General features: G+C 38.7%; 1 protein-coding gene across 9 annotated transcripts in view; it reads left to right on the top strand.

The window, feature by feature from the left end:
- The window catches only part of RALGAPA1 (Ral GTPase activating protein catalytic subunit alpha 1), a 238149-nt gene that overhangs the window by 12566 nt on the left and 199294 nt on the right, over window positions 1-26289 (top strand). For all 9 annotated transcript variants that reach the window (XM_048855930.2, XM_048855931.2, XM_048855932.2 and 6 more), the window contains exons 2-10: window positions 5481-5591; window positions 6492-6541; window positions 7965-8022; window positions 9869-9912; window positions 10542-10719; window positions 14056-14171; window positions 21034-21172; window positions 23278-23489; window positions 24439-24678. In XM_048855930.2, coding sequence (XP_048711887.1) covers window positions 5481-5591; window positions 6492-6541; window positions 7965-8022; window positions 9869-9912; window positions 10542-10719; window positions 14056-14171; window positions 21034-21172; window positions 23278-23489; window positions 24439-24678 — 1148 coding nt within the window. The remainder of the gene's footprint in view (window positions 1-5480; window positions 5592-6491; window positions 6542-7964; window positions 8023-9868; window positions 9913-10541; window positions 10720-14055; window positions 14172-21033; window positions 21173-23277; window positions 23490-24438; window positions 24679-26289) is intronic.

Here is a 26289-nt window from a genome sequence, read left to right as displayed (position 1 = left end):
AGATTCAGCAATTTGAAAAAGTATTTCCAGAGTTAATTATCTGCTTAAGTACTTCATTCTTATGTTTTATGCTATAGCAAGGTGTTAAGTGAACTGTATTTTCCTAATATACACTCAGAATTTTTTAATGATGATGGGAAAGTGAACTTTACTATGGTAGAGCTATTTTTATACAGTTCAAGCTTTGGCCTTCTAGCCTCTAAATATAGAAGTACTGTACATTATCCCCTTCCTTCCTCTCCCCTGCCCCCCGGGACAAACTTTTCTGACTGAATTACATGGTGCCAGATTTATTTCTGAGAGTTTTATTTCCATTAGAGCATAAGTTACCAAGAAAACAAGGAATAAATTGGGTTGTGTTGGAAGTATGTAGCTGCAGATCAAAGATACAGAGATCTATTTGTAAACTAACTTTGTTAGTTAAGATTGAAGGTGTGTTTCATTATAATCCCAATAACGTCCACAACCAAGATTACACAAACTACCTTTTTAAAAATCCAAACACTAAAGTGTCTGGAAATGACCATTGAAGGATTCCTCTCGTTTCCCACTGCTACATAACCTTTTCTTAATCATTGTCACCCTACTCAACTTTCCTCACCCATTGCATCTTGACCCCTTAAAATTTCAAAAAATATGGTGGTGGAAATCCATTATTAAAGTCTTGTAGAAAGTCACATCTGGCCATTAATATCCAGTAGCTGTTCAGCCTACATAAAATAAGCTGGTGGTCTTGGTGCAGTTCGTAATGAACGGGTGCTCATGTCACAGAAATCCCCACCACAACTTTCAACTTTGTTATGTCATCTTGGCGAAGAAAACGATTGAGCTTCCATGAGACTGAACTGCCTCTTTACTCCAAAGGTGGTCAACATCTCTGTGTAGGGTTGAGACGTGCTGATGGTGGCACAACATGAGGAAGCTAGGTTATACATTCTAGGAACAAAGAATGCAGGTCATACCGACAGAATGGTGGACTGTATTCTGGAAAGCAGTGACTCTGAAAAGGATTAGAGATCATAGTAGACAAGCAATTCAACATGAGCTCCCAGTGCGATGTAGTGGGGGGGAAAAAGGGCTGATGTCTTTGGATGTATAAATGGAAGAGGAAGGAGGTAATTTTACCTTTCTATACAACTCGATGAGACTGATAGCGTAATATTGCATCCAGTTGTGGTGTTGCACATTTGAAAAAGAATACTGAAAAACTGAAGAGGGTGCAGAGAAAAGCCACAAAAATGATTTGAGGGCAGGAAAAAATTCCTTCCCATGAGAGACTTTGTTTATCAAAAAGAAGATTGAGAGGTGACTTGATCAACCACATTTGCTTCAACCCCTCAGACAGAGACAAACACCTACAAGATCTCTATCAAGCATTCTTAAAACTATAATACCCACCTGCTGAAGTGAAGAAACAGATTGACAGAGCCAGAAGAGTACCCAGAAGTCATCTACTACAGGACAGGCCCAACAAAGATAATAACAGAACACCACTAGCCATCACCTTCAGCCCCCAACTAAAACCTCTCCAGCGCATCATCAAAGATCTACAGCTGATCCTGAAAAATGATCCCTCATTCTCACAGATCTTGGGAGACAGAGCAGTCCTTGTTTACAGACAGCCCCCAACCTGAAGCGCATGCTCTCCAGCAACCACACAACAAAAACACTAACCCAGGAACCTGTCCTTGCAACAAAGACTGATGCCAACTATGTCCACATATTTATTCAAGTGACACCATCATAGGACCTAATCACATTAGCCATGCCATCACAGGCTCGTTCACCAGCACATCTACCAATGTGATATATGCCATCATGTGCCAGCAATGCCCCTCTGCCATGTACATTGGTCAAACTGGACAGTCTCTACGTAAAAGAATAAATGGACACAAATCAGATATCAAGAATTATAACGTTCATAAACCAGTCAGAGAACACTTCAATCTCTCTGGTCACGCGATAAAGATATGAAAGTTGCAATATTACAACAAAAAAACTTCAAATCCAGACTCCAGCGAGAAACTGTTGAATTGGAATTCATTTGCAAATTGGATACAATTAACTTAGGTTACCTTGCATAATGACTTAGCCACTCCCAGTCTCTATTCAAGCCTATTTCCCCTTGTTTTTTCCTCCCCCCGCCCCCCCCCAATGTTCTTGTTAAACCCTGGATTTGTGCTGGAAATGGCCCACCTTGATTATCATGCACATTGTAAGGAGAGTGGTCACTTTAGATAAGCTATTACCAGCAGGAGAGTGGGGTGGGGGGATGTATTTTTTCATGCTTTGTGTGTATAAAAAGATCTTCTACACTTTCCACAGTATGCATCCGATGAAGTGAGCTGTAGCTCACGAAAGCTTATGCTCAAATAAATTGGTTAGTCTCTAAGGTGCCACAAGTACTCCTTTTCTCTTTAGACTTAAAGGAGGCAATTTTGCAGCAGAAAAGCTTCACAAGGAGAAACTGCTGAGCTTGAATTAATATGCAAACTAGATACCATTAACTTGGGTTTGAATAGAGACTGGGAGTGGCTGGGTATTTACACATATTGAATATATTTCCCCATGTTAAGTATCCTCACACCTGCTTGTCGACTGTCTAAATGGGCCATCTTGATTATCACTACAAGTACTCCTTTTCTTTTTACTACAAAAGCTTTTTTTTTTTTTCTCCTGCTGATGATAGCTCCTCTTAATTAGCCTCTTACAGTTGGTATGGCTACTTCCACCTTTTCATGGTGGGTGGGTGTGTGTGTGTAGATATAATAATCTTACTGAAGTGGGCTGTAGCCCACGAAATCTTATGCTCAAATAAATTTGTTAGTCTGTAAGGTGCCGCAAGTACTCCTGTTCTTTTTATGTAATACAATGTTTTTGACTTTTCAGTTTATAAATATTGAAAACTGAAATATGAGCCATATGTATAACTTCATTGAGAAAATACCAAACCAAAATGTGTAGACATTCTAGTGTTCAGTATTACAATTACACATTAGTATTAAGCCCACTGTAGTCTATTTGTACAACCCCAAATTAATCTACTTATGTACTGCCTATGTAACCAAAATTTGAATATGCAGCTAAAAAGTGTTGTGTTGTGCATTAACAAAATCGTTTTAATATAGAAAATGCCTTAAACTCAGACTACCTAGCTTTTTCTAGTGTGATTAAAACCATGATTTAACCTGGTAAAAATTACCCGTGCCATTCCTGCTCCTCACGTGATGATTAAAGGGCCACCATCTTCCCTGAGAGCAATCTGGTGTTAGCCCCATTGTTGATGATCGGAGATAGTCACTTTGGGTAGGAGCAAAACTTTGTACAGTTGAAGTTTTGATGTTGAAAAAGATTGAAGAAATCAGATGTTCATGAGAATCCTTTAAAAATAAATGGCAATACTTGGAATGACATTGTGAGAGATGGCAATATTGCAGACTTAGGCGGCAGAAAAAACAACTGGTAACTTGCTGTACTTAGAGCCATCCTCTTTAATTAGTTGTTACTCATTACTGTTGTGACGGATTCCCCGGGATGCAACCTGGAGCTGGGTACCGCTGAGTACTCTGTCTTACCAACCTGGGCTCCCTCTCGCACTGTGATTCTGCAGCAGGTACTGCACTTACACAAACAGGAACATACCCAAATGAGTTACATGAATGCTTTTGCCAGCCACTCATGAACCAATAATAGGTTCCATCCAATTCCCCCAGCCTAGGACCCCAAGGCTCTACTGTCCTGCAGATTTCCCAAGCACTTCAACCAAAACGCTGTTCTAGGTAAAAAAATAAAACAGGTTTATTAATTACAGAAAGATTTTCAGTGATTATAAGTAGTAAGCATACAGATAAAAGTTGGTTATGTAAGAAATAAAAGTAAATTCACAATGTGAGTTCTATAAACTGGACAGGATTTGAATCAAGCAGTGTCTCACCCTGATAGGTAATACGTGCAGGTTACAAATCTTCTATACACAGGCTGGAACTCTCCTTCAGCCTGGGACCACCTTCGCAGTTCTATCTTTGTTCTCCAGACATGTTTTCAGGTGTTGAGTTGTGTGGGGAATGAGGACAAGTGATGATGTCACTTCTCTTTTATAAAAACAACGAGGAATCCTTGTGGCACCTTAGAGACTAACAAATTTTTTGGGTACAAGCTTTCGTGGGATATAACCCACTTCATCAGCTTGCTGGAAAGATCCTTGGTTATGTCTCCATTGTTTATGTGCTATCTCTGAGAAGTTTCAATTGTATACAGTTCTTGGGATAGTCCTTGGGAATGTGGATTCCTAAAACGGGCCATCAGCACGTCTGGCTCCTCCATTGTTGCACCTAAAAGGCTGGTTGTGGTTGTTCCCAACCTCACAACATATTTTAGTAACACACACATAGCAAAACTTCATAATTTCCCTACAATGATAGCACATACAATCCAACAGGATATTAATGTTCAACAGATCAAGACTTTTAAAATGATACCTTAGAAGGCGTACTCTGCACAAAATATATAATAATTCTTTGACCATGGTGAATATGGGGATTCCAGGGTGCTGCTTTGAAGCACAAGCATTTGGCATCTGTCATTTACACTTTGTCACTTATAGCTTATCATGAATGCAGGTAGTTGTGAAGTCATTGGTTTTAAACAAAAGGATCAGAAGAACAATGGTGTGAGGAGGACTGTCATTAGGAGATTATGGTCAGACTGATAATTAAAAAGGCCTTTATTTAAGGTGGAACGAATGTATAACAATATAGTGAAGTTTGTATACTGACGCATTTGGCCCATATAATTTAATGATGTTAATTGTGAAGTATGTGTCTACATTTTGGTTAGTTGTGTAAAGTATTTAATTTAATTTTTTTTTTTTTTGGTGGGGGTAGGGGTGGAAGTACTTGGTTTCTAGGTACTAGAGCAGTGGGCCCCAACCTTTCTGTGGCAATAGCATATTGCTATTCCCAGAAGGCTGTGGTGGGCGCCGGACACCCCTCTGCCGAAATGCCACCGAGAAGCTGTAGCGGCGAGAAGCGCTGCAGCCGAGAAACAGCAACACTTCTCGGCGGGAGGTGGTTCGACGGCGGCATTTAGGCAGCACAGTGTCCTGCAGGTGCACAAAAATGCTCCGGCAGGCGCCATGCCGCCTGCGGGCACTTCTTTGGGGACCACTGTACTAAAGTGTCCTGAACTCAAGGAATGCTTAAGATAGAATTGGTGTGACACCTTTGATGTCTTGCATGCAAAACAAATTTAAGAAAGAATGGTCATTGTTTGTCTTGCTTAGCCATAAATCTATACTAAGCAATCCAATCCCACCGACTTGAATTTCATTAGCTGGAATTGTAAATGTGCTTTGACTTCTGTATTGAATATATTAGTCATCCTAAACACCTTCCGGTATTATTATTAAACATTGATATAACTTGTTGAAGCATAAGGCTAGATAAATGAGAGAGAAAAATAACCTTTTGTTTATGTTTCAGAGAATGCAGAGTCCAATGATCTTAAACAGTTTTTTGACCTACACTTTTCACATATATATTATGTGTTCTTTGAAAATTTTGTGACTATTGAAGTAGGTCTCAAACAAAAAGGTAAGAATTTCAGATGTCTTTCAAATTTGAAATTTCTTTCTCTGCAGCTGTTTATTGACACCTTGAATCAGGGTTGGCCTTGATTGCATCATTTGTGCTCAACTGTTTGTTACCATCTGTGTGGGCTGTGAGATCCAAGGCAGGTTCACCAGTTGGATCATTCTTAGCAAGATACAAAGGGAGAAGCTACTGACACTCAGATTGGGCAAGGAGAGACAAGCTCGCCTGCTAGCCCTTCTAATCTTCATGCAGATTTGAGGAGACTCAAATTTTAAGGCTAGCTGTGTACTGTAGATTTAAAGAAATAGTTTTTATTTCCCAAAATATACTGCATGTTTTATAAAGTGTGTGGTATAATTTGATCTGGAGAGTGGGGCAAGTCAAAAAAGTCACCTTTGTTAAAAAGTTCTTTAATTCTCTCTTGTTGAATGTTATAACTCCATTCCAGAGTTTGCTTTAATATTCTGTGAGAGAAAAATATAAACCAGAACTCAAAACCTTTTCATCTAATAGTGCGGTTTCACATTTTAATCCAATTTAAAAAGTGAAATCTAAGTTTGCTCTGAAACCTAAATAAATTCCACTTACATCTAGGTTTTGTATTGTTATCCCTGCAAAATATTGTGCATTTTATATTTTTAGTGACTACACTAGTCATTAGCTCCATAGTTACAGTTGGTTTCAGGTGTGTTCATCTGTAGACTCTAAATATAATGTCAAAATATAGGGTACTGTTTTCAACCAGTCTAAATCCTTGCAATAGAAGGAATGTAAATCTACTTTCTGTGTCTGTAGAAGTATAGATGTTTTGTGTATTTATATTTTTAGTCAATGGGCCCTTAAATGACTTTTCATAATGAAAACTACATAATTTAAGGATTCTTTTTAAATTAAATTTAGGTCACAAGTCTCAGAGGGAAGAATTAGATGCTATACTTTTTATTTTTGAGGTAAGATGTTTTGAATCTTCCAGTATTGTTTTTTGACTCGGATAATTTGCCAGAAAAGTTTTTGAGTTTTAACACAATGGAACTGTAAGATTAGGCTGTTAGAAATTGGAGCAAACCTGGAGAGAGCAAATCATGTAATTTCATGGGGAGGATCAGTGAATATGGTTTTGGTAGGGCCGTTGCCTGCTTCTTTGGATGCAACTACACAGGTTAAACATTAACTGCTCAAAAAATAATGTATTCAGTGTAGTTGTAACTGTGTCAGTTCCAGGATATTAGAGAGACCAGGTGGATGAGGTAATAGCTTTTATAGGACCAACTTCTGTTGGTGAGAGAGAAGCCACACACAGCTCTTCAATTCTGGAAAGGGTACTTCCAGCATCACAGCAAAATGCAAAGTTGAGCTGATAGTTTAGGGTAAGTAGTTAGCATGTATTGTAAGGGACCATTCAAGGCAGATTGTTATTAACACCTCTGCAGTCATCCCTGGATCCTACACATGCCTAACACAACATGTGGCATACCTCATCCAGTGCACTAAATGCCCCAATAACTATGTGAGTGAAATCAGACAATTGCTGTGCTCTCAAATGAACTCTCACAGGATATTTTTGTCTTTTTATCATTTTCCTATCACCTGTGGGTGAACACTTCACAAAGAGGTCAGATATAGAGTGATCGATCAGCCCTCACCCTCAAAGGAAACCTGCACAACACTTTTTCAGAAGACAAGCTTGGGATTAAATTGATCACTCTGCTAGGTACTAAAAATCATGGGCTGAAGAGAGACACTGTATATATGGCTTATTACAACAATCTGTAACCCGCTAACCCTCTCTTTTTGTCCTATGACTGTAGAGATGTTAATGGGCCACTCTACCTTGAATGGTGCCTTTAGACTGTGCTAGCTACTTATGCTAAACAATCTGTTCCACATTGGATTTAGCTATGATGCAGCTTTCCCAGGCTTGAAGAAGAGCTCTGTGTGGCTCAAAAGCTTCTCTCTCTCAACAGAAGTTGGTCCAATAAAAGATATTACCTTACCTACCTTGTGTCCCCACAAAGAATGTAATTCAATGGTGAATCAAGCTATTTCTAGCTTGTTATATACTGGAGGTGGTCAGATACGTGGGAAGACACTATAGAAATACTTGTTCATTTATATAATTACAGAGAAATGCTGCATATGTATATTTAACTTGAATCTTGGATGCAGATAAAAATAATTTTCTAAACATTTGCTTATCTTCTTCCTGCGGGTGGCTGTTTTTTTGGGGTGGGTGGATGCCGCAAAAAGACAGCATTATTAATTAAGAAAACTTACATTTTCTCCTTGATAACGGCTGTTAATCTTTGGTAATTCTCGCATACGTTTTTTAAGTAATAACTGTGTAGTGTGGATTGTTGGCTTTTGCTTTTGTAGAAAATTTTACAGCTTCTTCCAGAAAGGATTCACCAGAGGTGGCAGTTTCATAGTATAGGTGAGTTTGTATTTAAAAAAGAAATCCTGTTTTTTTTTATTATAAGTGGTTTAAAAAAATAGAATCAAACAAGATACTATATAAAGTGTAATTGAGTTCTTTAATGTCTTAAGTTTGACAGTTTTATTTGCGTGATAATATAAAGGAGGGGATAGGGATTACTTAAAGTGGCATAATAAGGAGCAAGGACTTGAAACATCTGCAACTTTTAAAAAAGAAACTTAGTCTCGATGTTCTTAAGCTTCTTAACAATAAGGTAAATGATATTATGAAATGTTTTTTCTAGAGAGATAGTTAAGGCATTGTGACATTTGGAGATCACTCAGACAAGCAAGGGCTTCTGTCACTGCCTGCCTTGTAACTTTAGGTGCCTTACTGTGATGGCTCAGGACCCTGATACCAGGAGCCAGCACGCAAGTATAAAGTCTCACCCTGGCTTCCACCAGAATAGTTACTCCTTTCAAGGTGACCCTTGCAGTTCCGAGTCTCCCCCAAATTAGTCTACCCCGAGTTCTTAACTACCGGACAACTGCACTTTTCCCATCTGGTTCATCACCCTGAAATGCACGAAACCTGCTTCCCCCCCTCCCCCCCCAAGACAGCAGCTTGCTTTGGCACACACACTCCACATAGTTCGCGCACTGGAGACCTGCTTGGGTTAAAAATAAACAAAACATTTTATTTGATAGAAAAACCATAGATTCAAAGAATAATTATAAGGGGAAGCAAACGCATACAAGTTACACAGAAGATAAACATAAAGATGCAACCACAAGCTCTCTGCTTTCAAATTAAACTCCCATTTCTAATAAAGCTTACTATTGTCTCTGAAAAGTTTCCAATCATGCCCACTGCCACAGTGGGGATCCAGCGTTCAGACAGCCTCCCACCTTCAAGACTGTCCCTCTGATTCTGGATAGACTTCACTTCAAACCTTTTCCCTTTTAAAAAGGGTTTACAGGGTTTTTTTTTGTTTTCTGTCAGATTAGTGATTCAGGGTGGGGGAAGTCCCCTCTTGACTTTATAGCTGGGGTGTTTTAGTTTCTTCCTACTAATGTTAATGGTTCATTAGTTATCTTTTTTAGGATTGTACAGTGCTAGGTGCTTGGAGCTAGTCTCGTCTACTTGGTGAGGCATCCCTTCCCAGTCTTCACTACTTACCACCTTGTTGTGAGGTGGAGCTGAATGTTGTAGCACAGATTATTAGCACAGTTTTCTCTGTATAAATTCAAAACCACAGTCTGTATACATATCTCCTAAAGACCATTAAGTTCAGAACATTACAAGGTTTCATAAAAGACATTACTTGACATACTTTTTTAACACAATAATTGGACCCTGATTGTCATAGGCACATTACTGGAGTTTTGTATAAAAGAACAATATTAGAGAAAACATAAAGATAGTGTAGATGGAAAATCCTGCTCTATGCCACAAGTTAAAGTAGATGACCCAGGAAGTCCTTTTCCTGTCTGGTAATGATTTAATGTAAAAAAGAGAAACACTGGAACACAAGCTATCCAGTATAACCCTAAACTAGGCATTCGAATAGCAACAACATTGATGAATTGGGGGGATTTGCCCACTTGTGCTTTTATTTACACCATCCTACGTTTCTATAATTTTTTTTGTATTGATTATGAGAAAAAGAACAGATCTTGTAGAAGGTGATCTTTTTTCCCCCCTTCTGGCATTGAGGTGATTGTCAGAGGATATCAAGTTCACCAAGAGTAAATTGGAGATTGCCAAGGACTTGCTTAAAAGATTATCAAGTCTGACCGAGAACTCTGACATCTGAAGTTAAATAAAGAGCAAAGAACATCTTTAAAATATATTTTCCTTTTAGGCTTGATTTTAAAGAAACTGCTTCACACCGGAAATTCCTTAAAGGTAAGAAAAATAAATATATATCTTTGCTTTTGCATTTTTGATGTGTATATTGTATTTCTTAGAATAATCACTGGCACAAAACCAGTAACACTGACTAACAAGATTGATTACGTTCATAATAGGCCCCAAACCTGTCAACTTCTGTGCACCTGGTTTAGTACCTTGAGAAGTCCCATAGAGGTAAGCAGGTGCATAGTGTTTGCAGGAGTGGCGCTTTAGTTTTTGCTTTCAAGAGGAAAGAAGTCCTAATTTTTACTTTATATGGGGAGAGGAATAGTTTATGGCTCATTTATATAATATGAGACTTCAATCTTTTTCTATCATAGTTTTGATTATGAGCAGAAATATCTAATAATTTTTTAAGAAATATATTTTGTAACACTGATTACTTTTGAGGAAAAAAGAGTGGTATTGTTGACATGCCCTCTGTTGTAGTTCTTTACTGAAAGGGAGATTGTGCCAGGGAGTGTGCAAAAATAGCACTTTTGTATTCTCCAGACCTGGTCCTTTTGCTTATTCGTATACATATGTAAGGAAGCTATTTGCAAGTGTACACACTAGAGTGTAATGCAGCGTAAAAAGAAAAGAGTCTGAGAAACAAAAAACTCCTCCTTTTTTCCCCTTTTAAGATCCGTCGAGAAGGTGTGCGTCTCTTCCTCTTGTGGTTGCAAGCACTTCAGAATAACTGTAGTAAAGAACAGCTGTGTATGTTTTCTTGCTTAATTCCTGGATTTTCATCACCACAATCTGAGTATGGACCTCGAACACTAGATAATCTCATTAACCCTCCACTTAATGTACAAGAAAGTAAGTAATTTAGTAACATTACCCAGTTCTTTACATGGTCCCATTTCACTAACTTTTCCATTGCTCAGGTACTGTAGAAATAACTAAAGTAAGTAGTCTGACATGCTTTCTGTTACCCATGGGGATTTTGGAACCACTAATGAGTGCAGCTGTGCTCAGGGCTTCTAGGATCCTGGTGTTATCATTGACCCTGACCCTTATTTCTCTTCCCACATCTCTTAGGAACATACATGTTGCTTTACTGCAGCAGAGCAGTGGTCCAACTAATCCAGTATCTTGACAGTGGCCAGTACCTGATATTCAAGTGAAAGATTTATGAACCACCATAGTGAACAATTTATAGAATAACTTGCCTATAGGAGAAACTGTAACCTCTAATTGGGGCCTTATGCCCTGAGGCATAAGGGCTTATATCCTCTTATGACTTAATTTTTATACTAGCTAATGCAACTGGATATTTTCATTATCCATATGGATGAGCCTTTGATTCCTACTAGATTCTTAGTCTCAATGATTTCTTGGGACAATGAGTTCTGCAGGTCACTCGGAGCAACATTTATACCTGCGGCTGTATCACTATCTCCATAAGACCCCTGTATGAAGATTTATTTCAACTTCACCTTTTAAAAAAAAGCAAACGGATTCATAGCATCATCTCCTCTCATATTGGTTATCATAACTAGAGCTGGTCAGTATTTTCTGACAAAACAGGCTTTTATTAGAAACTGTTGATTTGTCAAAATGTAAAATATTTTGTGGAAACATATTCATTTAAAAAAAAAAAGTACTTTTGGCACCTTAGAGACTAACAAATTTATTTGAGCAGAAGATTTCAGTGGAAAATACAGTGGAGAGATTTATATATACACAGAACACGAAACAATGGGTGTTGCCATACACACTGTAAGGAGAGTGATCAGGTAAGGTGAGCTGTTACCAGCAGGGGAGGAGGGAAAAACCTTTTGTAGTGATAATCAAGGTGGGCCATTTCCAGCAGTTGAAAAGAACGTGTGAGGAACAGTAGCGGGGAGGGGGGGAATAAACATAAGAAATAGTTTTACTTTGTGGATGAAGTGAGATGTAGCTCACGAAAGCTTATGCTCAAATAAATGTTAGTCTCTAACGTACCACAAGTACTCCTTTTCTTTTTGCGGATACAGACTAACACTGCTGCTACTCTGAAACCTGTCAATATTCACTTCAGTGAACTTCCAGTGAATCACCACAGGCCATGCTTGGTTTCCCAGCAGCTGTCCTGGTGGGCTGCTGGGGACACCGGGGCTTCCAGGGTTCACAGCTTCAGAGCAGCCCCATTGTGAGGATTGTGCTAGGGACCCTAGAGGTTCTTGTTGTCTTGTCTATCATGCTACAGTGTCCAGGACAATAGGAAAGGAGGAATAAACAGGGCAGGACTTCATATGCTGTTAGGCAGCAAAGAATTAGAGGACGAGGAGCTGGAAAAAATTCCAAGCGCCAATTACAAGAGAGTACAAAATAGAGAAGCACTGAACTAATGTAATTGGAGAGTTTAAATAAACATGTAACTAAAATCTAAAAGCAGCAACAATAATGATAAAACAGGTTTAAGATTACTGACTAATGAAAAAGGAACTGAAAGAACCATAGGATAGATATTTTAATTCCTTAAAACAAAAGTGTGAAATCCATAAAATCAAGACAAATGAGGAAAATGGAACAATAACATTTTTAAAATAGGAACTCAGCAGACAGATTTAGTAAAAGAAGTATTCAAAGGTAAGCACAGATAGCCTTGATGATAATGACTGATGTGTGCTTACCACATAAAAGTGAAAAAAGTACAAAGGGGATAAGGCAACTTGTGGGGACTTATTGGCAAAGTCTTTTAAATTTGAATTCCTCTAAGGGTAGGGTTTTTGGTTATAATTTGTATTTGATTTTGTTTTGAGCAGCCAATTTTCCAACACGTGTTTGTTGTAATTTTGCAGACAAACACAAATTAAGGGAAACAATATATTTTTATGTATTGATGAAATGTACTATAGGAATATAGTGCTGGAAGAGACCATTGAAGGTCACTTCATCCATTCCCCTGCGCTGAGGCAGGACCAGATATACCTAATCTATGCCTGATAGGTGTTTCTGTCCTATTCTTAAAAACCTCCAATGGTGGGGATTCCTCAATCTCCCTTGTAGCATGTATCCTAGATCTTAACTTTCCTCGTAGTTAGAAAGTTTTTCCCAATATCTAACCTAAATCTCCCTTGCTGCACATTAAGCCCATTATTACTTGTCCATGTCCACTGAAGATAGGACAACAGTTGATCACCATCCTCTTTATAATAGCCCTTAATATATTTGAAGACTGATATCTAATCCCCTCTGTCGTCTTTTTCTCAAGACTAAATATGCCCATTTTTTTCATCCATCTTCATAGGTCAGGTTTTCTAAACCTTTTATAATTTTTGTAGCTCTCTTCTGGACTCTTTCCATTTTTTCCTTACCTTTCCTAAAGTGGGTATCCAAAACTGGACACGCTACTCCAGCTGAGACCTCACCAGTGCCAAGTAGAGCAGAGTAGTTATCTCCTGTGTATTGCATACAACCCTTCTGTTAATACACCCCAGAATTATATTAGCCTTATTCACAAATGCATCACTTATTCAATTTGTGATCCCCTATAATTCCTAGATTTTTTTTCTGCAGTACTATTTCCTAGCCAGCTATTCTCCAATTTGTATTTGTTACATTTGATTTTTCCTTCTGAAGTTTAGTACTTTGCACTTTGTCTTTATTGAATTTGATCTTGTTGATTTCAGACCAATTCCCCAATTTGTCAAGGTGTGTTGAATTCTAATCCTGTCCTCCTAAGGCTTTCAAGCCCTTCTAGGTTGGTGTCATTAGCAATTTAATAAGTATACTCTCTATCCCATTATCCATATAATTAATGAAAATATTAAGTAGTACCAGACTCAGGACAGACTCCTGTGGAACTCCTGTAGATACATCCTCCCAGCTAGTGAACCACTGATAACTATTCTTTGGGTATAGTTTTTCAACTATTTGCGCACCAGCCTTATAATAATTTCATATAGACCACATTTCACTTGTAGGCTTATGAGAATGTCATGTGGGACTGTCAAAGAATTTACTGAAATCAAGATAAATCACATTTGCTGCTTCCCTCCTATCCACCTGGCTGGTAAAAAGGAAATCAAATTAGTTTGTCATGGTTTGTTTTTGACAAATCTATGTTGGCTATTATATATCTCCCTTTTACCTTCTAGGTGCTTACAAATTGATTGTTTAATAATTTGTTCCAGTATGTTAATAAATTTATTTTTTATTTTTGGACAGCGCAAGTGACTGTAGAGGAAATTACTCCACTTGTCCCTCCACAATCAGGAGATAAAGGACAAGAAGATCTTACAAGCTACTTTCTAGAAGCACTTTTGAAATACATAGTAATTCAGGTATGTTCCATAGGTTGCAAACAGAAGAAGAGTAATTATTTTTGATCCATCTACTGTAATGGACCAACAGCACTGTAAACATACACAGGAATGACTAATTATTTTGTTTCACCTTCCAAGAGTGTATCTTATAGAAAATATACTTTCAGAAAGTGTCTATTTCTCGTTTGTGCCAAGGTCCACAGATCAATCGTAGTGGATACTTCAGCCTGCTTAAAGCTTGGGAGCAGAACCAGACCTGTCAGTCACTGATAGGAGGGGAAAGCCTGGCCTCTGGAAGTTACCTCCAGTTTTTTCTGCCCCCATGCGGCTGATGGGCTCAACCCAACTTTACCTGCTGCCAAGCTTTAGTGAGGAAAAATTTCAAACTTTATTTCAAATGTTTAGACTAACAGTTTAATCCAATAATATGTCTGTCTAATTCCCAAGTACATCCCTAGGGCGTCATTGGAGCTGAGGGAACAGTCTCCCCAAAAATCCACTTTTGCTAGTGAGGTGTTTTTAGCAGCTGATGCTCTTGCAGGCTTGAGGAAGTGTGCTAGGTTGAGGAAAACCCAGAGGCAAAAGGGCCTTACTCAAAAAGGGGATGAAGCATGTTGGGGAGATCTGCTGGCTCTGCAGGCAGGATGCAGTTTCACCCTCCCAGCACAAGCTGGGTAGGGTCCCCTTAGCTCCCTTCCTTTCCCAGGGCAGGAAATGAGCCAGGCAGGAATGGAAAAGAATTTTCTCTGGGGCAGCCAGCCCTTTTCTCCCCATAGTACATGAGGAAAGTGAAGCGAGAAGGGCAGACTGCCAGATGGAAGATCACACCTGAGTCCTATGGCCCATCAACCAGACCTCTGACTGTGGAGCTCAGCAGCTGCTGCCGCCGCTTCCTCTCACTGAACCAAGGATGGAGGGCACTGGACACTGCTGATGCCAGTGAATGCAGTAAGGGGCTTTTGGGCTCAGCTGCCACCTCTAACTCTACTCCCCTGGCAATCCCAACTCATGGCCGAGGCTCAAACCTCCTGGGAAAACAGACTTATCTGATGCATGTAAATTCCATTCAACAGAGAGGGATCTAGTTCTGGGGAGTCAGTACCTTTCTTGAGGAACTCGGGAGAGGCCCGTTTGTGGGAGGGAAAACGCATAAACCAAGCCGCTTGGAGGACAGGGAGATCACTAGCCTCTTGACATATTTTTGGAGTCTTCTGAGCCTGATTTCATACTGCCTCTGAAGCAGGCTTATGGGAAAAGACTCTGAAAGGGAAAGTTAATTAGTTCTGTTTTCCCTGCTCACCTTACTGAGTGCAGCAGAGCAGATAATCCTCAGTGCCTGTTTCCCCTGCTCAGCTCCACAGACTGCAGCATGGCAAATCAGAGCAGAAAAGACCAGGCCATAAACATATGCTGATGCCTGTCGGTGTGCACCCCTCCCTGAACCTCCCAAGGAAATTCTTTCTCCTAAGGGGAAGAAGACCTCCAGTCCAAATCAGTTGCGAATCAAATAATATATCTAAACACCAGAGGATAGATTGTGAGGCAAGAGTTCACTGTAAAACTAAGCTTAGGAGGTGTACAGCAGCCCAAGGCAACCTGTAGCTATATATTCCTTCTCATGTAGCCTTGAAGGATCTAATAGTGGGATAGGAATTTCCTGCCATACCTAAAAGAATGGGAAAGTATTGGGCTATCATTCCCAGTCACCATGGCCTAATGTCCAGATAATTGTTCCCAGCTACCCTGCCTCTCCACTGCCTCTACTTCCTCCCTGGGGCAGATGGTTACGGAGTGATGAGAGGGGCAGCATCCCAGATCTGGAAGAGTCAGCAGGCAGTAAAGGGTTTTCATGGCTCACCATTTTTTTTCATTCTTTCCCAGCTTCCATTTATGAGGCCAGTAGGCTCCCAATAGTGTACTAGTTAAAATTTAATGTGGTATCACTACTGCATATAAATGTGGCTATCCTGATCAGTGACTTAGGATTTTTAACTGGGGAGATTTTTACCTGAAAGACTGGTCTCTTCACTATACAGGCCTTTCAAAGTTAGCCATGTGTGGGCTGGCATCATTTCAGTCCCCTCCCTAGGGCATGAAAACTTCCAGGTGTCATTAGTACAACAAAAATAAACAAAAACTGTTCTGTGACTCCCTAAGTGCCCCTGCATACTTTTACAAGCAGTGCTAATGTGGGTGGATAATATTGCAAGTAGGGCTGTCAAGCAATTAAAAAAAATTAATAGCGATTAATTGCACCATTAAAAAAAATAAAATGGAATACCATTTATTTAAATATTTTTGGATGTTTTCTACATTTTCAAATATATTGGTTTCAATTACACAGAATACAGACAATATAGTGCTCACTTTATATATTTGATTACAAATATTTGCACTGTAAAAAATCAAAAGAAATAGTATTTTTCAATTCACCTCATACAAGTACTGTAGTGAAATCTCTTTATCATGAAAGCTGAACTTACAAATGTAGAATTATGCACAAAAAATAACTGAATTGTTTTATTTTTCAGTGTAAAACTTTAGAGCCAAAAGTCCACTCAGTCCTACTTCAGCCAGTCATTCAGTCAAACAAACTTGGTTACAATTTGCAGGAGATAATGCTGCCTGCTTCTTGTTTACAATGTCACTTGAAAGTGAGAACAGGTGTTTGCATGGCACTGTTGTAGCTGGTGTGGCAAGATATTTACGTGCCAGATGCGCTAAAGATTCATATGTCCCTTCCTCTTCAACCACCATTCCAGAGGACATGCATCCATGCTGATGATGGGTTCTGCTTGATAACAATCCAAAGCAGTGCAGACTGTTCATTTTCATCATCTGATTCAGATGCCACCAGCAGAAGGTTGATTTTCTTTTTTGGTGGTTTGGAGTCTATAGTTTCAGCATCTGAGAGTTGCTCTTTTAAGACTTCTGAAAGCATGCTCCACACCTCATCCCTCTCAGATTTTGGAAGGCACTTCTGATTCTTATATCTTGAGTCAAGTGCTGTAGCTATTTTTAGAAAACTCACATTGGTATCTTTGCATTTTGTCAAATCTGCTGTGGAAGCGTTCTTAAAATAAATGTGCTGGGTCATCATCTGAGACGGCTCTAACATAAAATATATGGCAGAAAGCGGGTAAAACAGAGCCGAAGACATACAGTTCTTCTCCCAAGGAGTTCAGTCACAAATTTAATTATTTTTTAATGAGCATCATCAGCATGGAAGCATATCCTCTGGAATGGTGGCCGAAGCATGAAGGGGCATACGAATGTTTAGTATATCTGTCACATAAATACCTTGCAACGCCAGTTACAAAAGTGCCATGCAAATGCCTGTTTTCACTTTCAGGGGACATTGTAAATAAGAAGCAGGCAGCAGCATCTCCTGTAAATGTAAACAAACTTGTTTGTCTTAGCAATTTGGCTGAACAAGAAGTAGGACTGAGTGGACTTGTAAAGTTTTACATTTTGTTTTTGAGAGCAGATACGGAGATTTTTGTTACATATATAAGTTGCACTTTCATGATAGAAAAGAAGTACTTGTGGCACCTTAGAGACTAACAAATTTATTTGAGCATAAATAAATTTATTTGTAGCTCACGAAAGCTTGTGCTCAGATAAATTGGTTAGTCTCTAAGGTGCCACAAGTACTCCTTTTCTTTTTGTGAATACAGACTAACACGGCTGCTACTCTGAAACCTTTCATGATAGAGATTGCACTACAGTACTTGTAGGAGGTGAATTGAAAAATACTATTTCTTTTGTTTATAATTTTAATGCAAATATTTGTAATAAAAATAATAGTGAGCACTGTAGACTTTGTATTCTGTGTTGTAATAGAAATCAACATTTGAAAATGTAGAAAAACATCTGAAAATATTTAATAAATTTCAATTGGTATTCTATTATTTAACAGTGCGATTAATCACAATTTTTTTTTAGTTAATCGCATGAGTTAACTTCGATTGACAACCCTAATTGTAAGGAATATGGCCTTTTTGGGACTTAAAATTGTGTGACCAAGAGCTTCTCCCTGGATAAAAAGTGAGTGAGGGGGAAATGGGATTCAAATCCTGTTTCATGTATAGTGGGTCTCTGGTTCTTGGGGTAAGAAACTCAGACAAAGCAGTTCCCAGCTGTGTAAGTGATACGATGGGAAAACTTTTATGGAAAGCTGAGACTATTCAGTCATCAGTAAAGTCAGCTTACAATCCGGAGTCCTGCCAGGCACTGTGGAAATGAATATTGGTGATATGGGAAATTAGAAGCACTCTGAAGTACAACATGAGAAAATATCTCTTTGCAAGAGGTATCTAGAACAAGTGCATGGTCACTATCTGATCTCTATTGCTCATCTCTATTCAGAGATATATGCAGGCCTCTTAACCAGCTGCATGTGGAGTAAGACCCCATGTGATGCCAGGCTTTCTCAGTTTGGGAATACTAGGGCTACATGTATAGCTTTGATCAGATGGGATCATTGGATATTGTCCAGAGGAGAGACCCTGTGGAGCTGTGCAAGAATTTTAGAAACCGCTCTGTCCCACTCCCAGTCTCAACAACCCACGGAAAGGCCACTACATGAATGAAATCATCCATAATCTTTCTTCAGATCAGAGCATTAAAACCCTCTCCCCATCCTATTTCTATACTCTGGGAATTGAGAACAGCGCACAGCCTTAGCTGAATCATCTAAATAAGTTCCTAAAGGAGATTTTTCTTCAAGAATTCCCATTTTACCATCCTCGGACAATTCTTATGTTTTGGAGACAGATGGCAGCCTTTTTCTTTTCCCAGATTTGATCATTATCATTTGAACTGACGTGTGATTCCAGGGTGTCTCTCTGGGATCATAGTAGCAATATTAATGGCTTTAGAGAAGATTGAAGTTCACTTCTCTCTACAGAACCCTGATCAAAAACATTTTCCAGGAAGAGATAAGACTGAAGAATACATAGTTCAGGAACCAAATCACTCTGTCTTTTGATTCAGGTCAAATAGACACATGGTGCCAGGGAAGTCAGTCATAGGGCTGGGGAGGATGAATACTGTTGGGAACAAAGTATCGTATGAGAAGATTGTTTCTGTGACACCACACCATTAGGGCCATCTTCATCTTGTTAACAATCTTTCAACGTTCATTGTCTAATCATCTCATTAACTATCCTCCCCATAATTTTCCACAACTGTGAACATTTAAAATCCATAAGAAAAAAAAGATGCTAACATGAATGTTTACTTTTATCTGTAGAAATTATAAAAATCAAATTCTGCTAAGATTCGGTATAATGTTCTCAACATTTTAAAGAAAAGGAAGTTTTGTACAATCCAATATTAAATGCTTCATTTGGGCATCCACCTTATTCCAACTCTGCAAGGTCATTCAGTACATTCTTGGAACCTCGTTCTGCATATTCCAGCACTACCCAGATTGAATCTCTGAAGGAAAGTGTCATTATATTTCCTGTCCATTAGAGTAGGCTTCCCAGTGGCTACTATCTATAATCAGATGTTTTTTATCTGAGTTTGGGAGCTTTCTCTAACAAAGTACCATTATTATACTTTTTAATTCAGACGGGTACTCTTCATAACTGTGTCGTAGCATCCATTCCATGAGTAAATTCAAGAACTGTTCCTACTTCAATTAAGCATCAGAGTCTAGTTCTTAGGCTCACTCACAATTGCAGAGCAGTCCTGTACTGAGATCTGCAGATGGCCATTAGTTGACCAAATTCTGCATATTGGTCATCCAGTCATAGCCAATGCTACTTCTCTTCTTTTGGAGAAGAGTTCTCGGTATCTTAGTGCCCTCGACTAGATAGATTATATACAGGTATCTCCTTTATCTTGTTTTGGAAGTCCATATTTGAAGGATAATCCCTGAGAGGGCACTGCTCTGAAAATCCCATTCTAATGGGTCTTTGGACCTTAGCATGAAAAAGAATAGGAAAACTTCTCAGTGCTTACCTGAAAATTTTCCTACTTTTGAGTACTAAGGTCCACAGATCCAGCCCATTCTGGAGACAAGTGGATTACCCAGGACAGAGATGTAAACTGACATTCAAGGATTTGGGTATGTTGTCAGTAGGTTGAATTTACCATATTCTGCAGTCAATATGCTTTGAGGAAAAACAAATCAATCTCTAATTTAAGAAAGTATATTTGAATTATGCCGTCCCTAGAAGTTACGTGAACTGGAAGGAACTTCAGAAAGCAGAGCATACCCCGGCTGTCAGTGATTGACAGGTCTGGTTCTGCTCTTGAGCTGCAGGCAGGCTGAAGTACCTATTGTAACAGATCTCTGGACATTTTTACACAAAAAAGAAAGGAATCTTTCAGGTAAGCACAAATATACTTTTATATTTTATAAAGTAACTTTGAAACAAAGCAGGATGATTTACTACAAATTAAACCCACTTCTGGAGGGGCCACCTCAGGCTTGATATTCTTAAAATCTCTGATTTCAGTGGGATTCTGCATGTGCTTAAAATTACATATATGGTTAAGTATTCTGCTGAATCCAGAGCTTAGAGGAAAAGATTTGCATAGTTTTACTAATCTCTCAGATAGCCAGTCCCTCCCACCATTTTGAAAATGTAACATTATAATTATTAAAATGCGTACAATCCAGTCCTAATGTAGTAATTTCTCTTGTATAATTAAGCAATAGAATCTTTCCTCTTACTTTATCTTTGCTCCGTTTAGCAAATCTTTAAAGTACATTTGACGTTTAATTAAAACTGAAATTTGTTTGACTTTTGACAACTTAAAAAAACAAAAAACTACAGCAAACTTCTGAAACATTTGATATACTTGGGAAATATTGAAACAAATATTCCATGTTTCAGCCTCAAAAAGTAATTTTTTTTTCTTTAAGGTCAAGAGTTTAGAATGGAAGAACAAGGAAAACCAAGAAAAGGGATTTTCATTCTTGTTTTCATATTTTAAAAAATATTACTTGCCTTATATTTTCCCAAACATCTGTAAGGAGACCAGTTTGTATAATCCTGTACTTGGTAAGTGGTGTTTAATGATTGTACAGATGCTTAAACATTTTGCAACTTACAGTATAGAGATGCTGCTTGCAGAGAACTTGGATCAAAAACATTTCCCTTACTGTTAAGAAATATGGCCTTTATCTATGATGTATGGTTTCAATTCTACTGAGTTCACCTGTATTGATGGAAACACCACTTGACCTCTCTTTTTAATTATTTAACAGTCAGGATGCTGTATTGCTCTGATTCACTTTAAATAAATTTAACTCTTACATACTTAAAATCATTTTTTTAAATTTATAGTTTTGATTTCATCCCACATTCCTAAAATCAGGGGACAACAGAAAGGAATAACTTAAAGAAAAATATATAAAGGAATGGGGTGGGAGGAAAAGGAGCAGAAGGAACAAGGGCAGGGAGGGGAAAAGAAAGCATTATCTGTTTCCATCCACTTAAGAATTAATCGAAGGTTTCTAAAAAATTAGACAAGATCTTTTCAAGTTTCTTAGGTTCCTCTTCTCCAAAATGTTACTCGCTCTTTAGCTTCTAGGTGAGCCAATCGTAGTGCCAAGCTTCTATCCCAGGAGGCAGTCTGCTGTTCTATCTAAACCATATTAGTCATTTGGATACACTCACTGCTCTAAGAACCAAGTTTAAAAAAAAAAAAAACCAAACGTAATGCACCCTATATCATGGATTAAATTACATTTAGAAGAGAAAAAAACTGTTAGTTCTGTGGATCCAAAAGAAATTAGCGGTGTTGCTCATTGGGTAATATCCACTCCATTGACACAGAGCCAGATCAGTTAGACTCCATAATACCTTCTAAAGTTTAGTCAAGACCAGGCAAATTATATGTTAGCATGTGCTAGGCTGGTCATGTTAAGACCGTGGCATCTCCCAAGCTCTAAATTAACAAGTTTTGCATATGTTAAAATATAACTTGCCTTGTGTTAGAGTTTTAAAAGGGGTTGGTTAGATTAAGCTAGCTAACACAATTTAACACACCTTTCCATCCTAATTTAAACAAAGCCTATAAGGATAGAGTGGTTGGGCAGGTGAAATTCATGCCACACACTTTCCTCCCACTTGCTGGCCTCCACAAAAGCCAGCAAGGGCTGTTGTATGTTCCTCAAAACTGCTGTTAAAGCCTGTGGATTGGAATAGAGGCCCTGAACCCACCATGCCAGGGGTGCTGAAACCATGGATCTACATCAACATAGATTTCATGACACTTGTTTTAGTATGCTCACTGCCTGTTCCCTTCATGACCTTCCACACTAGACCCACATAGATCAGCAAGTATAGCTTTTCTGTCCCACTTAGTGTGTTGACATCACTTTGCATCTGATTCACCTACATTCTCCCCCCCCACAACCCCTAGAGGTTCAACCACAGGGTTTAAGTGGTATGATATGATCCTCTGCAAAATGGGTGAATTACTTCATCTGTGAATTGTTGCTCAATAACCTATTTGATCAATTATAAACAAATTTTCATTTCTAAATAAACCTACAACAGTTTCTTCCCACCCTAAATGAAAATGCTGTGCTTGTTTGGGCCAAAGTCCAGTTTGGGTAATTACATTCTGCCACTTAAAATTGCTCATGTAGTTTTAACTGAAAGGTGGCTTCCTTTACTTTTTTGTTCTGAACAGTGGCGTAGTGTTGCTGTTCGCTGTCAAAATTTTGCTGGGTTTCACTCCATATCAGTGGCAGGCTATGTAATTCCTCAGTATAGTACATAATTTTAAAACAGCTTAGGGGATCATCTGATAAAAAGGTACTTTATAAATTAAACTTTACTTGTTAAGAATTGTTTGTTACCCCACAAACGAGAGCATAAAGAAGGGGTAAATGGAGCGGTTCATCCAGTAGAAAATGTTTGCAGCCTTCTAGGCCACAAATACAATTTCCAGGGGCTGCCTTTTGAAGCTTAATGCTCTTCTCTTTTATTGCTATTGAGAGAATGTCTGTCCCATGCCCTTGTGGAATTAATGACTGTGCTATCCTGGGAGTTTCAAAAACCCAGAAGTCCTGGGATTTCAATTGGGTTGGATAGGGCTTTGAGGTGGTAAGCCTTTCTTCTGACACTAATTTTAAAATGCTTGCTTTTCATCACAGAGATACCACAAATGAGACCAAAGCCACACTATGTAATGGTAAAGAAAGATGCTGAAACCAATGAAGCAATATATTGCACAAAGGAACCTTTCCTTAAGGCTCGTGTTATTGTCATTCGATGGCTGGTGTCTTTCTGGCTTGAGCCAAAACCTCATACAGGACCTCATATTCCTGGGATGGAAGGTGGTGAAATTGTGCCAAAGAATATTCAGGTATCACCAAACGCACATTTCAAATAGATTTTCTCTATTTTGAAAGATTTCTTAGTAGTCTTCTGTTGTGATGTCAACACTGAAATTCTACCACTGTATGTTTCTCTTAGGCCTTGTCTACACTGCCACTTACAGCACCGAAACTTTCTTTGCTCAGGGGTGTGGAAAAACACACCCCTGATGGATGCAAATTTCAGCCCTGTAAAGTGACAGTGTAGATAGTGCTACAGTGCTGGGAGCCCCTCACAGAGGTGGTTTTATTACAGCACTGGGAGAGCTGGAGCCACGATTACACAGCCACATTAAAGCGCTGTGTAGACATCTCCTTAGTTTTAGCTAATTGAAGAAAGACTATTTGTCTTTAAATGAAATCTCCAGGCCTGAATCCAATATGGAAAGAATCGCCAAATATTTAAATCTTATACCAAAATAATAGAAATATACTGTGAAGTACTGTTTTCATTCACCTAACAAAATGTTTTGATCTATAAATTACTTTTTGGTGAATTGTTGAAGTAAATCTACATTTACTTCTCTGCATAGAGTGATATGCTCAGTTTCCCTTAAAGCCCAATCCAGCAATCCAAATTCTTTTTGACTTCCGTGGCTCTGTTTGCTGAGGTTTTGTAAGACTGGGTTGTTTGTGATAACACTTCTAAATACTCCCAAGAAATGTCTGATTATAGGTTAGCAAACTGAATAAAGGCAACACAGATTAGAATTCTTAGTGAAGGTCATTGATCTGACTGGACAATAACTGGACTTCCCTTGTGCTTGAGATCTGTACTTTAACTGGCTTCAGACAACCACTAACTTTCTACATTATCTAGTAGATATGTAGCGCTTTGAGATACTTATTTCTCACATTGTCTGCAGAATTCTCTGTGCTGTTTTAAGAATTGTATTTAAATTATATTACTAGAACTATTTTCTTGCTCTTTTGTTTCAGAGAGCAGCTGCTAGCATGGCTTCTAGAGAAGACAGTAAAAATGACACTGTTGATAGACCCGATAGAAATACAGAGCCAGAACAATCTCATTCTAATACAAGCACCCTAACAGAGAGAGAACCAAGTTCCTCCAGCCTTTGTAGTATTGATGAAGAGCATCTAACTGATATTGAAATAGTCCGCAAAGTCTTTTCTTCTAAAAGAAGTAATGTTAACTTTCTTACAGAGATATTTCGACAGGTAAAGAAGCCATCAAGTGTAGAAGATTTTTTTGTTTTTAGTTTAAACCCTGATAATATTGATGATTTTTGTTTCAAATAGGTTGTGTTAAGTAAGAGTGTACATAAGTGTAAAAGCTTTGATTGTGTTTTTATTTACACTGTTCATTTTAAATTTAGGCCAATGGTAAACACGTTGGTTTTTGTTCAGCAAAGTTTTCCATCTGTTTTTTTCACCTCACACTCTCTCCCTTGTGTGTAGAAAGCAAAAGCTAATTTAAAACAACTAGTATGAAAAATCTGCCCCTGCTTCCTGGTTTTGTTTTGTTCATCACTTGAGGGACATAACTTTGACTTCATGTAATGTGGACAATTTTAGCAAAGTTATCTGGGTTAACTATATTGGGAGCCAAAAATCCTCCATCTGGATTGCCTAGCTAATTATGAATTGTTGCCTGTCTAATTATGAATCTGGAAAAGATACAGTTAGCAGATAACATGCTGTGTGGTGAGGTAGTAAATAATGAGAACTGGTTACTGCTACAGAGTGATCTGAATCTCCTAGTTAAATGGTAACAGTCCTATACAATGTGTGTTAATACAGGTGAATGCAAGGTTAATACATCTGGGAACAAAGAATGCAGGCTATACCTATGGGATGGGATACTGTCTTGGGAATCAGTAATTCGGAAAAGGATTTGGGGATTGTTGTAGATGACTGCCTCAGTGAGCACTCAGTGTACTACTGTGGCAGAAAGGGCTAATGTGGTCCTTGGATGTATAAAAGGGGACTATTAAATGGGTGTCGAGAACTGACCTTGCCTCTGTACACAGCATTGGTAAAACAGCTGCAAGAATGCTGTACCCAGATCCGGTGTCCACAGTTGAAGAATGATGTGGCAATGCTGGAGGGAGTTTGAAGAAAGGTCACAAAAATGTTTCAGGGGCTGGAAAACAATAATTTAGGTTGGATATTAGGAAAAACTTTCACTAGGAGGGGGGTGAAGCACTGGAATGCGTTACCTAGGGAGGTGGTGGAATCTTCTTCCTTTGAGATTTTTAAGGTTGGGCTTGACAAAGCCCTGGTTGGGGTGATTTAGTTGGGGATTGGTCCTGCTTTGAGCAGGGGGTTTGGACTAGATAACCTCCTGAGGTCCCTTCCAACCCTAATATTCTATGAATGTGATGTGAAGCTTAAGGAGCTCCATCTGCTTAGCTTATCAGAGAAGGTTGAGAGGTGACTTGATCACTGTGTATGAATATTTACATGTGGAAAATATCTGATAGTGAGGGGCTTCTCAGTCTTGCTGACAAAGGCATAACAAGATCCAGTGGCTGGAAGATGAAGGTACACTAACTCAACTTTGAAATAAGACTCAATTTTCTTGCTCTGAGGGTAATTAAACATCAGAGGATCTTACCCCAGGGGAGATGATGGAATCACCATCCCTTGGAATCTTTAGAATGAGATTAGGTACCTTTCTAAAAGACTTGCTAAAATTAATCCAGCTTCTAGAAAAAAATTTACAGCCTGTGCACACAGATCAGACTGGATTATCCTAGTGATCCCTTCTGGCTTTGGAATCTGTGAATTCATTAATAACCATGGCCCAGCAGGTGTGGCAGCATTCCC

Source organism: Caretta caretta, chromosome 6 (assembly GCF_965140235.1).
Source record: "Caretta caretta isolate rCarCar2 chromosome 6, rCarCar1.hap1, whole genome shotgun sequence".
Taxonomy (NCBI): domain Eukaryota; kingdom Metazoa; phylum Chordata; order Testudines; family Cheloniidae; genus Caretta; species Caretta caretta.
Note: the sequence above shows the minus strand (reverse complement) of the source record. Positions and strands in the feature narration are given on the sequence as shown.